Source organism: Osmerus eperlanus, chromosome 23, assembly GCF_963692335.1.
Source record: "Osmerus eperlanus chromosome 23, fOsmEpe2.1, whole genome shotgun sequence".
NCBI classification, from domain to species: domain Eukaryota; kingdom Metazoa; phylum Chordata; class Actinopteri; order Osmeriformes; family Osmeridae; genus Osmerus; species Osmerus eperlanus.
This window is the reverse complement of record NC_085040.1, coordinates 6,644,651-6,660,426: the sequence shown is the minus strand read 5'-3', so window position 1 is coordinate 6,660,426 and position 15,776 is coordinate 6,644,651. Positions and strand designations below refer to the sequence as shown.

Genomic DNA, 15,776 nt, shown 5'->3' with positions numbered 1-15,776 from the left:
CCTCAGTCTTGGGTTCCCACTGCCACGCCTGCCATTTTTTTTTTAGTTTATAGTTCCCATCTCACTGGGCGGGGGAATCACTCCGGAAAATAATTGCCGGCGCAGTCTAGGCCCGCTGAATTAGATCTCAGGCGATAAATGGAGCAGCGTTTTTTTCTTCTTCTCCTCCTCGCATTGAGCTTTCTAAAACAGGATCATCTGTAATTATTGCTATTCCCTTTTTGACTGGTGATGGCTTTTCCATGGCTCATTGCAAGAGGTGCATTATGGCGACGGAGGCAGATGAAATCCAGCCCCCCCGCCCCCACGCCACCCCCACCCCCCACTGCTACCATCCACAGTTGGGTGATTGTCAGACTAATGGAGCCTAACCTCCATTCGGCTGCTGTGTTTTGTTCTACTTAGCGAACGACTCGTCTGGGTTTGTCGGACGAGCGTCCTTCCTTCGCGACCGTGTCCGAGGTCGGCGACGACACCGAGGCCTTCTCCCTCGAGGAGAAGCCGATCGCCTTTCCTTCGCCGCCCAGCTGCACGGGAGGTCACGCCGGTGCCGCGCCGCTCGCCGAATCAGATCTCTGCCCGGGGATTCTTTCAGGACGACTGGCACCCGCGGATTTGTCAATCTCGTGCAGTCCAGATTCCAGGCCCAGTTCTAATCTTATACCGGAGGCAACGGCGTCTCTCCATTTTCAGATGGAGACCACCATTTCTATCGGGGACATTGGAGAGATACGCGTTTTAATGAAGGTAAAGAGCCTTCATCAAAATGAAAGTGTACTGTCTCTCTGCTTTGGAGAAGTGTGTTTAAAAATAGCAGGTCTAATTCAATCAAGGTTTAGTGGCGAAGATGGCAAAACAAGCCCGACATCCAAATGCATACAGGAACAATCATCCAGATTGAATTGCACACAAGTGAAGGCAAACAAATCGGTTAATCAATCTGGACCATTCAACACATTGATAAATGCTTAATCAAAATCCCCCACTAAAGTAATGGCAACACTCTTACAAATTAATTTGTTATCGTTCCTGTCCCTCCCCTCTCCTCTGAGCCCAACTTGCTTTTAGAAACCCTCCAACTTCCTGTCATACTTTAGAATTTTCTAATTAATGTTATTATTTTGGTATCTTTAATAATTTATAATTTAATAACCCTTTAAGGGAGAAGGGCCTTGTGCTAAAGAGTCTACGGAGGATGCTGACAAGGAAGAGCCAACCTCTGGGAGCAATTTTGAAAGGACTATCACTGTTGTCAAGGGCAACTCCAGTCTTGGTTTGTATCATTTTGATTTGCAATCTTTTTTACCAATTCCAACTCATCCTTCATGGGAAAAGTTTTCACAGAAAGAATTGGCCTTGATTCATGCTCTTATCCTAATGGACCATGAGGAAAGTAATGTAATTTAAAAACTGATTAGATGTTTTATTTGAAGATTTATTTCTCAGAACCTTCAGACTTTATTGGTGATCTTACTTATCACGACCACTTCTATTTTAAATGTACCATGTCAAGTAATTTACAATTTAATTTAACTTTTAGTATCCCAATGCGTATCCCACTAATGATTATCCCAATTTTAAGCAAAGTTTGATTCTCCTCACAAAATGAGAATATCGAATCAGTCCTTAACGGGAATAAGGGTCTTGATATTTGGTCTTCTTCAGGGATGACGGTAAGTGCCTTGAAGGACGGTATGGGGATGCTCATCCGAAGCATCATCCACGGGGGCTCCATCAGCCGCGATGGCCGCCTGGGGGTGGGAGACCTCATCCTGGCCATCAACGGGGAGCCCACTGCTCACATGACCAATGCCCAGGCTCGCGCCATGCTGCGAAGACACTCCCTCATCGGGCCAGACCTGGGGTAAGGCTGCTGGAGAACGCCCTGTGATCTCGTCTACTGTCCGTGCAATGAGACACTGCAAAAACACGTGCACGGCCACACATGCACACATGCCTTGCCACATGCGATTCTATATGTAATGAGTTCATTTTAAGGGGGGTTGTTAATTCATGAGCCTGGACCTCCAAAGAATACTTGAGAGTCGAATATTTTTTTTATGATATTGCAGAGCACTGTATTCACTCAGTTTTTCTGAGTGAATACAACATCCTTCCATCTTTAGTTGTAGAGTGTCGTTTTAATGATGTTTAATCAGCGTTTTGCCCTCAATTGCATGCTAGATGTAACTTAGCACCTATTGAACACGTTCATCTTCACAGAAGAAAGGAGGAGATAAATCAAAAAAAGGCAGAATGGGTTTATTTACAGTTTAGGCTGTATTCATTAGCTACATCGAACTGGGTATAAACAAAATTAAGTAACTAACAATGGACATCGATTCCTCTAACTTCCTTTGTTTCTTTCTCTTTGTAAATCTGAGGTAGCCTATCAGGCTGGTTGTGGCATAATTTAATCCAATCTTTCAATATGAGAACTGCTTGCTACGCTATTTGTGTTCGTGTGTTAGCGATGGCCCATAAAAAAAACTCTTCACGTTCTAGATCGACCTGTGCACCCGAGGACGATCTGTGCCCGTTTTATGTGTGAGTATGCTGGTCTAACTCACACGCTGGAGGTGTGCAGCCAAAACCAGCCATGATTTCCCCTCTTTCTCTCCCTCATTCTCTCTCATTCCCTCTCTCATCCTCTCGCTCTCTTTCTAATCCTCTCTCTCTCTCTCTCTCTCTCTCTTTCTCTCTGACCCCGACTCGCTCAACCTCTCTCTCTCTCTTTCTCATCCTATGTCTCTCTCTCATCCTCTCTCTCACCATTTCTCTCTCTCCCTCTCCTTTTCTGTCTCTCATCCCATCTTTGTGTCTCTCTTTCTCTGTCTCTCCGACTAACTCTCATTCAACAAGGTCATATCAGCGGTCTCCTGTTGGAAGATTTATCCAGATAAATACAGTTAGTTCAAACCCCAGCAATAAAGCTTGCTGCTTTTTTTCAAAACATCTTCAAACCAGGGCGCCTAGATACTTCATGGTTTTTTATGTTTATAAGGTTTTATTTGTTACATCAGCAAAACTCGCATTAGGTTTCATGTGCATAGATGTGTCATATGTATTACAGTATAATTCAGTCCTCATGAACATTCAACAAATCTGGATAAACCTACCACTGGATGTTATCTCTAACCTATGGTGACACTCCTCTAACATTGCTTTACGTAACATTCTTTCCTGTGGCTTGAAGGCTTGCAGGTTCATATGTATGTTGATCACGGCTGACTTAACCAATTCATTTGTCTATCCTGTATGATCTCCATCACTTACTAACCCTCCTTTTCTCTTCTGTCTGTTTTCAATCATTTGAATCTTTTCATTTTGAGTCCAGCTTTCTTCTTTGTTTGCATGTCAGTGTTACAGTACAACGAGAATGAATTCATCACCTTGAAATCTGTCATCCTTACTCAAATGTGCAGTACTTGGTGTGCTCTGCAGAATCAACTACCAATGAATAACTGCTCTAAACGAGACCTACAAAAGTGACCCTGGCTGTTGTCATATATTTTTTTAATACATTCTTAATTTTCTCCACACACTCTACTCGAATCCGTGTCCTTTCCAAGATTCAATGACACGTACTTTTGGGAGCAGGGCTATTCAACCCTCATTCGATTCACGAAAACTTTATTGGGCCAGACGTTTATAAACGAGGCAAACATCTGTTTTTGAATCCTTACCCAGAAAGGGCTCTCCATTATTCATTGACAGCTCACCTTGGGCTTTTGATAGACAGAATGCATTCCCTGAGAAATACACACGCAGTTCCTGCAATCTTATACGCACATTTAAATTGGACAGGGAGGAAGATAACGGGAGAGGTACTGAATGCAAACTAGACTAGTCATGAATAAATAAAGCGCTCTTTTGTAAAAAGGCCCGTTGCTGTCATATGTGGTTGCGTGTGAATTCCACTCCTCAAGCCTAATGCTCTGGTAAATAATAGTGTCATTCCTAATGATGAACACTGACATGGTCGTGCACTCAAGGTGAACTCTCATGTCACGTATTGGTGGTGAGAGGATATTTTTGGGGGGGTAATATATTTGCAGTGATGATGACACAGTTCATGGTGAAAAGAATTGTCAGGAAAGGCAAGCCATTCTGACTCATTAGTTGCGTGTGTGTGTGTGTGCATCTCCCAGCATTACCTACGTTCCTGCTGAGTATCTGGAGGAGTACAAAGCGAGCCTGGAGCAACCTAAAGAGGATGTGTTTTTGGACCCATCCCGGGCCTCAAGGTCTGTCTACACAGAGAATAAACCTCTCCTGTTACACACCTGCTGGGTTTAGGTCAAGTGATGCACAAACCACATTGTCAATAAGGAAGAACAACAATGGTTATTCAAGTTGAATTTGACGTGTTTCCTTTCTGTAATCTTTTGTGTCCCATTTCCATTGCTAAAACAACAGAATCATAGTAATAACAGTAAGATAAATAAGATGAAATGACTAGTTTCACTGAGGTTGAGGTGCTTAATCATGCTGTGATATCTCCAGGAGAGCTGCCTCTGAGCTCCCAGAGAGAGAGGATGGAGAGGGAGAGGAGAGTGAGCTCCAGAGCTCCTACACCAACTGGAACCAGCCCAGGAAGTGAGTAGGAAGTAGGAAACAGGAAATTGGTGATCCAATTGCACACTCACTGTCCCTTGGTCTTTACACTTCTAGTTAAAATATCTGAATAGTGTATTATCTATATCCTGGATAGTCGATATTGGATAAAAAAAGGCACATTATTTGATTTGGATTATTGTATTGTAAAGCATAGCACAGCTTAGAAGACCATCCGACTACTTGTACGAAGTGTCCTCTCTCTGGCCCTCCTCAGAGTGGAGCTCCTGCGAGAGGTGGGTAAGTCTCTGGGCATCAGCATCGTGGGCGGCCGGGGAATGGGCAGCCGTCTGAGCAACGGAGAGGTGATGAGGGGCATCTTCATCAAGCACATCCTGGAGGACAGCCCCGCCGGGCAGAACGGAACCCTGAAGACCGGCGACCGGATCTTGGAGGTGCGGCGCCATCGAGCTGTTCTAGAAATTATGCCGCCATGTTGAAGCCTCTTGCAGTCAAACTGAAAATCATTTAAGCTCAAATCCCCAGTCTTAATGTACACCTATTTAACATCATATTCCCCTCTAGCTGTATTTCCCCCCCAACTTAAAAAAAACTCAAAAATACGGAATATGATGGGTGCGTAAGTAACTATGAACCAACCAATTTCAACCAATAATATCATGACATCTCCACATCAATCAATCTTTAACTTCTAGCAGCATACAGCTAAGATTCTGCAGTTAGCTAGCAACACTATGATACGGCGGTCTGTTTTTTTTTCTTTCGTATTCCTCCCAACTTTATGTTTAGCCTATCTATCCTGTTTCACCCAGAAGTTTCACAATACAGAAGTTAAGATACTCCCGAAATTCAGTTTCAGCTCGACTTTAATCAGGCGAATCCAAAACAACCTGTTTTAAGGCTGCGCTTTAATGAGGCCCAGCTGTAGCACAGAGAGCAGACAATATTTGACGAACAGCATTGCGGCACCAGGTCATGTAACTGTCAGCGAGCCACCACAGGTCTGATAGCTCAACTGATAGCACATACAATATTCAGTAGACACCGACCGCCACAAGTCCCAAATGCAGACATGCCATGCATCTGAAAGGACAAACTCAGCAGCGAACCAAAGGCCACATTTCAACCCTATAACATTTGACACGACACTACATTGAATTCATTAACGGGTTCACTTTCATCCAAAGCGACGCACAAACAGGAGTAGGTGAGATGTGAAAATGTCTGATTTGGACCTGGTGTTCTGTCAGGTGGACGGGGTGGACCTGAGGGACGCCAGCCATGAGCAGGCAGTGGAGGCCATCCGCAGGGCAGCCAACCCCGTGGTGTTCCTGGTCCAGAGCATCATCCACCGGGCCAGAGTAAGACCTCCAGGGGAAGACTAACACTCATCCTTCCTCTGAAATTGTCTGTGGTAGCATTACACTTAGCTTCAGGATTCCCGTAAAGTAAGATATCCAGACTGGGTTTGTGTGTCTGTGAGGGTCTTGTTTCTAAACCCAGTGCATGCCCACCAGCAAGTGCTTGATTGGAGTTGGCTTTCAAATCCAATTGCACGCACCTCATATAGAGCAAAAAAAGGTTCTCAGGTGTGTTATGGTCCATAGCAAAGATTTTGTCTGCAGAACTCTCTTTGAAAAACATTGCATCGGTTGTGCTTTTAAATGTTTGAAAGCCCCCCCCCTGCCTTCCAGGAACCATGACTAACCAGTTTCCTTGAGAAATAGCTTCTGGCCACGTAATACCTTCTTAAATTGTCACATCAGATCGATCTTCATGCATGGCTGTGTCATCCTCATCCTAACCCTTCCCACACCGGCCTCCACTAACTTCCTCAGCCTCTATCTGCCTCCCTCTGCCTCGCAGCCTGACTCGCTCTATAGCCCTGCTCCATCTCCAGTCATAGAGAAGCACAGCACCGCTTTAACACGCTTGTCACCCCGCACACACCAGGTAATCTCTCTATACCCCCTCTCTCTCTCTCCCTCTCTCTCTCTCTCTCTCTCTCTCTCTCTCTCTCTCTCTCTCTCTCTCTCTCTCTCTCTCTCTCTCTCTCTCACCCTCTTCATCCCTTTCTCTCTCTCTCTCTCTCTCTCTCTCTCTCTCTGTCTCTCTTACCCTCTTCATCCCTTTCCCTATCCCTCTCTCTTTCTCTTTCCCTCACTCTCTTTTTCTGTCTCTCTCTTTTTCTCTCTTTCTTCACACATTTCCTCAGACTCCGTGTCGGTCTGTGTCCCTCTTGACACCGCCTGTAGTTTCTTTGTGACACCCCTCACAGTCAGTGTGCAAAATGGAGTCGGTGGTGCATCCTGGGAAAACGTGTTTTATTGTTATAGAGGTTAAGTGCCTGGGGCGCATCTGTAATGCCTTTTAATATGGAGTCTCTGGGGCCTACCTGCTGACTAATGATACGCCCTCGCTGTTCATGACTTCCCTCTCTTCTCTGGCGTGTTCGGAATAATCCAGAATTAGCCTGGAGGATACTTTTGAAACATTTAGTTGGACTTCTTCAGAATCTGAGTTCTTTCTTTGATTCCTCAAAAAAGATGGCTTCCTCCAGGACTTTAATTAACTGTCAGTCGCCGTTTTAAATTATTCCGGAGGCGTTTCCATCCTGTTTAGTTTTTCTTTCCCAGGCGCACTCTCCCCGATTCAATTTTGTCTCAGGCGCCCATGTCTCGTTAAGTACCCTTCGCCGTTGTCTACTGCTGATGCTCTGTGTTGCTGTTTAGAAGCCGCCCCTGCCCTTCCCGCTGCCAGCGCCCCTGCTGGGGTCCGGCCCTCATGCCCCTTATCACTCCCCAGCCTGCCTCTTACCTGCCCTGCCCCAGGTTAGACCACTGCCTCCACCCTGCGTCTGCGCGTCTGTGTGTTTATGTATGCGCTGTGTCAGTCATGCATACATATATACTGTATATACATATGTGCGTGTGTGTGGTGTGTGAACGTACTGTCTGTATAGCTGTGTGTCTGTCTTGTCTGTTTATATATGTATATATACAGTATGTATGCGTGCGTGTGGTGTGTGTGTGTGTGTGTGTGTGTATCTGTGCCTGTCTCTCTTCACCTCTGATGCTTTATGTAGTGCCTGCCGCTCTCGCTCATCCCCGCCTCAGCGCTCAAGGTTTTCCTTTTGTGCCGAACAGCGCTACACAGCTTCAAGCCTCTCTCTCTCAACCGAATTAATCTCCTAGAGAGCTAAAGAGGAAGAGAAACAGTAAAAACAAAAGCAATTTCGTCCGGCACCATAAACCACAAACCACACTGTTTACTGCCAAGGTGGCTACAAGCCGTTAGGCAGAATAACAGTTAACTAATTCATATGCAGCCAGTGATGAAGCTTGGGAGTGTTGAGTATTGATGTTGATGAGTCACCCCGAAAGACTCTGCCTTAACTTCCTCCTGTAAGTTTCCGCCCCTCTCTCCCACGACAGTCATCAGCAACGAACACCAATGAGGAGAGAGCTGCCGCAGCGGCCAAAGCCAATAGCGAAAAGGTTTGTACGTTCTACGCTCCAACATCTGCACGTTTTTGCCATGGTAGTCAATTCAAGCCGAATTCTTGGAGGGCACACCTGTAGCAAATAGAAAGGTGCATTCATGTTTGCGGGTCAGTTTCCGGGGCTGCCCCAATGACTAAAAGCAGGTGTCCCTTCAAGAATAGAGATTGCCCCACACGTTGTAAATGTGAATACACTTAGAAAACCTGACTGAGGTCCCATTTGTGTCTCAGCCTTCCAGACAAGATGGCTGGACGTGTCTAGTCTCCATGTCGTCATGTCCTCGTGTGATGTAGAGTCCTCAGTGTCTCCTTCATGACCGCTGACTTTGTCTCTGTTCTCTGTAGGAGGTTGAGAGTCACAGTAGACTTTTCCTCCGTCTCTCCCCAACTAATCCCTTCACCCCTACTCCGTTTAAGGTTTGTGGGTCTTTGTGTCGTGCTCTATTCCCAGCCTTTCTTGTCCCCATGTCTGCGTGTACAGTATGGCTTGGCCCAAGAGAACAGCGTGTAGGTCCATGCACGCAGTATGTTCTCACGATATACACACGTGCTGTATATTGCACATGCTGTACACGGATTCATGCTAACCCCCCTCTGTGTCCAATTCCTTTTCTGTGTCATGTTGTTTTCCGATCGCAGATGCGAATGAGATCGGCATGGAAATCGATGTTTTGCAAGAATCGCTCGCATCAAATGTTTTGCGACAGATTTCTGTGAATGGGTTGAATGCAACAGGCAGTTTAATCAGTTTAAAAGGATGCCAGTTCAAATGAATGATACCTGATTTATTATTTGATCATTTGTTATGAAAGGTAAGTGTCCATTTGAATGTTATCAGATGGACAATTGTTTGACTCAAACTAAAGCCTGAATGTAGTGCTTTACTTGTTGTTGATTTGTTTTTATTATTGTATGTATTATTTACATGCTGTTTCTATGTCTTATAAAGGAGTGTTACTAAAGAGTGTTGTACCAAATTAAAATAAGATAGTCCCCAGCCCAAACTAAGTGTTTGAACTGCCAAGGAGTGCATCCGCAAAAGCCATTCATTCAACTCTATTAACTTTATTTATCTAACTTTATGGAAAACCAAATTGCCTTTCCCCCCTCACTTCCTCCTCTCGATCTGCCTCTTTGATTGGTCCGCGGCCCCCCAGATCCCCAACAGAGAGCATGGGAAGGTGTCCCCCCCCACCCCTGTCCTCTCCCTCCCTGTGGTTCCTCACGTGGGAGAGACGGACACCGACACGCTGACAGAGATCCCAGACAGAGTCCCCCGGGAGGAGGAGGAAGAGGAGGAGGACGAGTTTGGCTACAGCTGGCGTAAGTACCGTGTCAAAATCGGTCGATGTCTGAGGTTAGCAATTAGCTAGTGTCTGGAGGCACCTGCGGGGTCACCTTCATAAGCTCCATGGAGATTTAGTGATGGGGAGATTTAGTGCAAATGAATGGAACGCTAGAAAATGTGAACGTCCAAAGAAACCCGATCGATCGACACCCTGGGCCAAGTTGAGATCCACTTCGAGTGTTCAGTGTGATGATGAGATGACGCGTGGAAGCCATGAGCGTGGTTTCAATCTTTCCCACTTTAGTGTGTTATCACCAAACCACCACCAGAGGGCGCCCATGTCACATTCTTAATGTGTTTGAAATGGTCAACGCAGTCTTGGTCTTCAATGTACCTAGTGCTGGTCAGAGAAACACCCTTGATCCAAAGTTGACTGACTGTATGAGAAAGGTTACCTTGCCTCGGGTCAACAGATCAAAGCTCGGTCAGTTAAATGAATAATCCTGCTTCTAGGACTAGCGCAAAAACAGACTCCACTTTCATTGTCTGAAAGCTGAACCAGAGGAGGACGTCACATTCACCTAGCCCCAGGTTAGCACGGAAGGACACATTTTCCATCCTCTTCTGAATTAGACAGGATTAGTGTTCCGTCAAGGCCCCAGGTGCCGTGTGAACGTTGGACGTCTGCTTGTGTGTGCGTGTGTGTGAATGCCAACTGTTTTGTGTAGGTGCGTGTGTATATGTCTGTGTGTGCGAGCTGCTTTGCGCGTGCTTGCGTGCATATGCGTGCAAGCTGCTTTTCGTGTGTGTGCGCGCGTGCGCGTGTGTGTCCTGCAGGGACAAGATTGATGAGGCGGGGACCGGAGAGGTGTACGGAGGAGATTAGTAGAGGACTGATGGCACGCTGGTGGCAGGAGGCCCAGAACACCAGGGACTGGCACCGAAACCAGCCATCTGACTCACCCGGGAGAGAGAGGGGAGAGAGAGTCAGACAGACGCGCTTAGACTTCATCATTGACTGCGTTTGTCCTTAATTTGTGCCCTCAGAGGAGGCATGCATATGGTAGGATTGTGTGACAGCACCGTGTGGGAGTATGGGTGCAGTATTATTATCATCTGCGTCAAAGTGATGTGTTTGTCATATGCACAATGGAACGCAGGTCCTTCTGGGTAATTAATTCTTAGAACACGGCAAGGCAACAGCCACGCAGTAGGTATAAAAATGCAAATAATAAGGAAATGCAAGCGAATGTTGATTGAAAGTACGGGCAAAAACAACAATAAAAGTAACACCGGCGATAAAAAACAACAAAAGTACAATAGCAATTAGCGTCGTAGAATAAACAACAAACATCAGTGGCGCCCAGGCGTGGTGTTTAGACATCCAGCGTGTCTCATACACCGACATGTCTCCAGCTCCGTGTTGATCCTCACCCTGTCTCCCTGTCTCTGCTGCAGAGAAGATCCACCAGCGCTACGGAGGCCTCCCAGGCTCCCTCCAGGTGATGGAGCTGGAGAAGGGCAGGGCCGGCCTGGGGCTCAGCCTGGCGGGCAACCGCGACCGCGCCCGCATGAGCGTGTTCGTGGTGGGGATCGACCCGGGCGGGGCCGCGGGGAGGGACGGGCGCATGATGGTCGGTGACGAGCTGCTGGAGGTGAGTGGGGGGGGGGGGGGGGTCCACGGCCGTGTATCGTCGTGACGACGGCGCCACCGGAAGGTTCACCCTGTTGGGAGTTGTGAATGACACTTGGCCTGTTCTGTTCTGCTTAGATGTCGGCAAAATGTTTCGTTTTGCCGTCTGTTGAACACTGCCAGGGACGTTTTTGTATTCAAATTGTTCACATGGAGTATTTGTGCATTGTGTGCGTCGTCAGATCAACGGACAGATCCTGTACGGGCGGAGCCACCAAAACGCCTCGTCCATCATTAAAAGCGTTCCGTCGAAGGTCAAAATCATCTTTATCAGGTACAGTTCCCTACCTAGCTCAATAAGTTCCTCACCCCCGGCGTGCCCTGAGGTACGGTGTTCATTTTAGGACATCCTCAGATCTCATACTCAATTCTCATTGTCAAACGAAAAGGCGTCAGGTCTCAGACCAAAAGTCGTCAGACTCAGGCGAAACGGCTTCAGTCTCAGAAAAACCTTTGTCATTCTCAGACAAAACGCCGTCAAACCAAACGGCGTCAGAAAAACATGTCATTCTCAGTCAAAACGCCGTCAAACCAAACAGCGTCAGAAAAACCTCTGTCATTCTCAGTCAAAACGCCGTCAAACCAAACGGCGTCAGAAAAACCTGTCATTCTCAGTCAAAACGCTGTCTGAGAATTGAGTCTGAGATCTGACGATGTCCTAAAATGAACACCGTACTGAGGACACCTTCATGATCTCAGGAGAATGAGTGAGACCAAACTACATTACCCTCCAAGCCCAGTAGAGGGGGCTGTTGCATGTCAGAAGACAACACCAAACAGGAAAACTCATGGCTTTAACAAGTGCTCTGTACACCATATTACCTCGTATCTACTGAAGATCTGTGTGGTTCACTTAGGCTCCTCCCAGGCCTTCACAACACTTCTCCAACCTACCAAGCCCAGCGATTCACAAGAATCCCCTCTTTAAAAACCAGGGAGCCAGCTACACAAACACACAAATCAATTTCTAGTCACGCAATCCTATTCATTCCCTATAGATTTATCTGTGAGGTCAAGTCCCGAGCTCATGAACTTTGCCTTGAACCCTGGAACGCCCGTACCGGAACAAACCAAACCCTCCCCTTCTCCTGACCTCTGAAGTGAGGGTCTGAGTGAGAGTGTGGTGGACCCCAGAGGCTGGAGGTTCTGAGCAGGGACCCTGCGTGTCAGGAGGTGATTTACATCCTGAGTTATGACCTCCCCTCCCCTGGCAGGAACACGGATGCTCTGGAGCAGATGGCCGTGGGACCCATGAGGGAGTATGGAGACATGCAGGAGCCCCACGCAGAGGTAAACCCCCCCCACACACACACAGATACACACACACACACATACACACACAGAGGTAAACCCCCCCCCCACAGATACACACACGGATACACACACAGATACACACCCAGATACACACACAGATACACATGCAGATACAGGCACACAGACACACACACACACCGATAAGGACACACACAAACACAGTTCGACGTGAAAATCCACATGCACATACACATTGATCTTGTCTTGCACACACACACACTATCCGAAATAAGGGACCCTTGTTTACGGTGGCAGGTCAATCCACATGCACACACGGACCCTTAATGTACCATGTGATCACATACCCAGACTGGATGGATGTGTGACATGGCACTGCTAGAAGCTTCCCAACAAGTGAGACCAGTCCTCCTGTGTCTACCCCCCCCCCCCCACCTTTGTTTTCTCCCAGCTGGAAACATGTGCTTCCAATCCCCCCGCCGCACTTGACCCGGACGCGTTCAGAAACGTTCAGCACGTCGTCCTGTCCGAGGTGAGGCACGCAGCGCCGCGTGGCTCCTCAGCACGCCAGGTAACGCCCTGCCCACTCCGGAACGCGCTCCGTCGTCCAGGAGACACCACAACAGAGACGCCGGGCCCCGGAGAACAAAGGAGAGCTCATTAGCCACCGAGACAGGGCGACGTCTGTCATAGCTGATTGGCAGCTCTGAGTGCGTGACTTTGCAAAGAGGGATTTGTTATTAATTATGTAGGGGTTGAAGAGGCGGATTATAGGAACTGCTTCTAGTGTTATGGTTTCAGTGAACGAGAGAGAGAGAGAGAGAGAGAGAGAGAGAGAGAGAGAGAGAGAGAGAGAGAGAGAGAGAGAGAGAGAGAGAGAGAGAGAATGACACTGATAGACTGCTAAGGAAGTGACGAGAGAGACAAACTTCCCAGGCATGTGAGTGATAGATATGGAGAGAGGGAAAGGCAGAGGGGACGGTTGGCGTCTGTGTGTCTGTCTGTCTGTCTGTCTGTCTGTCTGTCTGTCTGTCTGCATGGTTTATTATGTAGTATATATGATGACAGGGCAGCATATGGTCCAGCCACCAGCTGAAACACACATCTGCCCTACACCCCCCCCCCCCTTCCATTTTTAAAGTGAATTCATGACAAAAAAAAAAGATCAAGGAGAGATCCAAATTTGTGAAAAGGCAAGATTCTCACTCCTGCCAGGATGTTAAACATCCAAAAAGCTTCACCTGCGGTGTATTTAGAGCCAGCCACGACGTCAGCTTAAATCAACGTCACAAATCATTTCTGTTTTCCATAGGTGGAGGGTGAACTTGGCATCACCTTCTGTGTGGAAGATTCTAGCAGAGGACTGGTGATTCAGAGCATCTCTCAAAGTGGACCAGTCGGGAAGGTAAAGCCCTTTTCAAAACACCCTTTCCAGACGGTATAACTTCTTAAGGCCTTTTGGTGTTTGGGGCGGTTTGTTCCATGTCACCTAACATGCCGTTTATTCAAACTGCTGTGTAACTCTGTTTAGGATGGCAGCTTAAAGGCAGGGGATAAACTCCTTGCGGTGGACGACAAACCTATACTGGGCTACTCCACAGACATGGTACTATCTGAAAATCAGGAAATCTCTTTGGACACGATGCCATTCGTAGTTTGTTTACTGAAGAAAAGGAAACGTCGTTTGGTGAAGGCTAAAACAGGTGACCCTAAATGCCAAAACATAACATCTCGTATGTTTGTGGGCGTGCTAGGTCCACTACCTGTTGAGGAAGAGCCAAGGCCGGGTGAAGCTGACAGTCTGCGAGGACGACTTGTCGCTCCCCCTCCCTCCCTCGATCTCCGGCAGCCACGCCTCAGACATACCCGCCGCCGGCCTACCCATCATGCCTAGCATCGCCATGGTCCCAGCGACGGAGCAGCCTGAGGAAGAGCCAATCGGCAGTGAGTCAGCGGTGCGGTGTCATTAAGGTGGTTGGGTGTCAGCTTCAATGTCGGCGAACATTGAAGCTTGTTCACAACACGCAGTGAACAAGCACAAACCTTTACTTAAAACATGACTGCGTAGACATGCCTTACCTCCCACACGCTGTCATTCGGTTGCTAAGTTCATGTACTATCACGTTGAAAGTCCAAGAACATAATTGCTCAGGCCGCATCTGATTTTATTGCCGTACGATTGTATTTGTGGTAGTAGCAGTGACTTAATGTTCAGCAGGCGTGGGTGTGGTTCCACCCTCAGCAAAATAGGCTTCCATGGACGAGGTGGTAACCCTCCCCCACCCCCCCCCCCCCCTCTCTCTCAGGCTCCAGCCGCCCATCCACCCCTGACACACTGGACTCAGACCCGGTCACCTGTCCCATCATACCTGGCTGCGAGACCACCATCGACATCTCCAAGGGCCGCACTGGCCTGGGGCTCAGCATCGTGGGCGGCTGTGACACTCTGCTGGTACGGAAGGGGGGGGGGAGGGTCGGGGGTAGGGGGGATAACTTAACACAATAGAAACCTGGTTAAACTGTGGCGTCGCTTTGGTCGCCTTTTGAAAGCCTCTCCTGTCAGGAGGAATCACGGGAGGAGCGGAGATGCAAATGTTTTCTTAGATAGTTCCCAAGAGATTTGCTCAAGTGTGGACCCGCCAAGTAAGTACACATTACAATGTCAAAAAGATTCCAAACAGACGCTTGCTGTAAACACTTCCCTCTCTGAAGAACAGGCTGTACTGTCAACAGTGTTCTTGTGCAGTGTCTGGTACCAGAGTATATTTCAGGAAGAATGACACAATATGTGGAAGGGAATATTTGCCCTGGAATACCACCTCATACATAAGCTGGATGTGAGATGCTGGAATGCAGTTCCACCCACTGAGTCACTTGGTGGTCGATCTGTTCGTCACAGCAGTAGAGGTGGTGTACGAGGTCTGAAATAACGCCAGACACACAGGAATGTAGGATATGATGTTGTCAGGACCCCCTTATCTCCTTCTCCTCGTCCCCTTCTCCTCCTCTCCTCCTCTTTCTCCTCTCCTCCTCCTCTTCTCCCCTCCTATCCTCTCCTCCTCTTCCTCCTTTCCTCTGCTCTCCTCCTCTTCTCCTCTCCTCCTATTCTCCTCTCCTCCTGTCCTCTTCTCCTCTCCTCTCCTCTCCTCCTCCTCTTCTTCTTGTCTTCTCCTCTTCTCCTCCTCTCCTCTGCTCTCCTCCTCCTCCTCTCCTCCTCTCCTCCTCTTCCTCTCCTCTCCTCCTCTGCTCTCCTCCTCCTCCTCTCCTCCTCTCCTCCTCTTCCTCTCATCTCCTCTACTCCTCTGCTCTCCTCCTCGTCCTCCTCTCCTCCTCTCCTCTCCCTTCCTCCTCTTCTCCTCCTCCTGCTCTGTTCTCCTCCTCCTCTCCTCCTCTCCATTCTGTGTGCTCAGTGAGGCCTGAGGAGCTATTCTTTGTCTGTCGGG

General features: G+C 47.9%; 1 protein-coding gene across 6 annotated transcripts in view; it reads left to right on the top strand.

Moving 5' to 3' along the window:
- The window catches only part of LOC134009512 (multiple PDZ domain protein), a 42,347-nt gene that overhangs the window by 18,779 nt on the left and 7,792 nt on the right, over positions 1 to 15,776 (top strand). For 2 of the 6 annotated variants that reach the window (XM_062449006.1, XM_062449002.1), the window contains 19 exons: positions 406 to 747; positions 1,162 to 1,273; positions 1,666 to 1,864; positions 2,506 to 2,547; positions 4,152 to 4,247; positions 4,507 to 4,599; positions 4,835 to 5,012; positions 5,829 to 5,939; positions 8,013 to 8,075; positions 8,426 to 8,497; positions 9,238 to 9,403; positions 10,827 to 11,023; positions 11,244 to 11,335; positions 12,276 to 12,351; positions 12,785 to 12,865; positions 13,646 to 13,738; positions 13,865 to 13,939; positions 14,088 to 14,277; positions 14,640 to 14,785. In XM_062449006.1, the coding sequence (XP_062304990.1) occupies positions 406 to 747; positions 1,162 to 1,273; positions 1,666 to 1,864; positions 2,506 to 2,547; positions 4,152 to 4,247; positions 4,507 to 4,599; positions 4,835 to 5,012; positions 5,829 to 5,939; positions 8,013 to 8,075; positions 8,426 to 8,497; positions 9,238 to 9,403; positions 10,827 to 11,023; positions 11,244 to 11,335; positions 12,276 to 12,351; positions 12,785 to 12,865; positions 13,646 to 13,738; positions 13,865 to 13,939; positions 14,088 to 14,277; positions 14,640 to 14,785 (2,424 nt within the window). The remainder of the gene's footprint in view (positions 1 to 405; positions 748 to 1,161; positions 1,274 to 1,665; positions 1,865 to 2,505; positions 2,548 to 4,151; positions 4,248 to 4,506; positions 4,600 to 4,834; positions 5,013 to 5,828; positions 5,940 to 8,012; positions 8,076 to 8,425; positions 8,498 to 9,237; positions 9,404 to 10,826; positions 11,024 to 11,243; positions 11,336 to 12,275; positions 12,352 to 12,784; positions 12,866 to 13,645; positions 13,739 to 13,864; positions 13,940 to 14,087; positions 14,278 to 14,639; positions 14,786 to 15,776) is intronic. The other 4 variants (XM_062449003.1, XM_062449007.1, XM_062449004.1 and 1 more) reach the window with 4 other exon arrangements.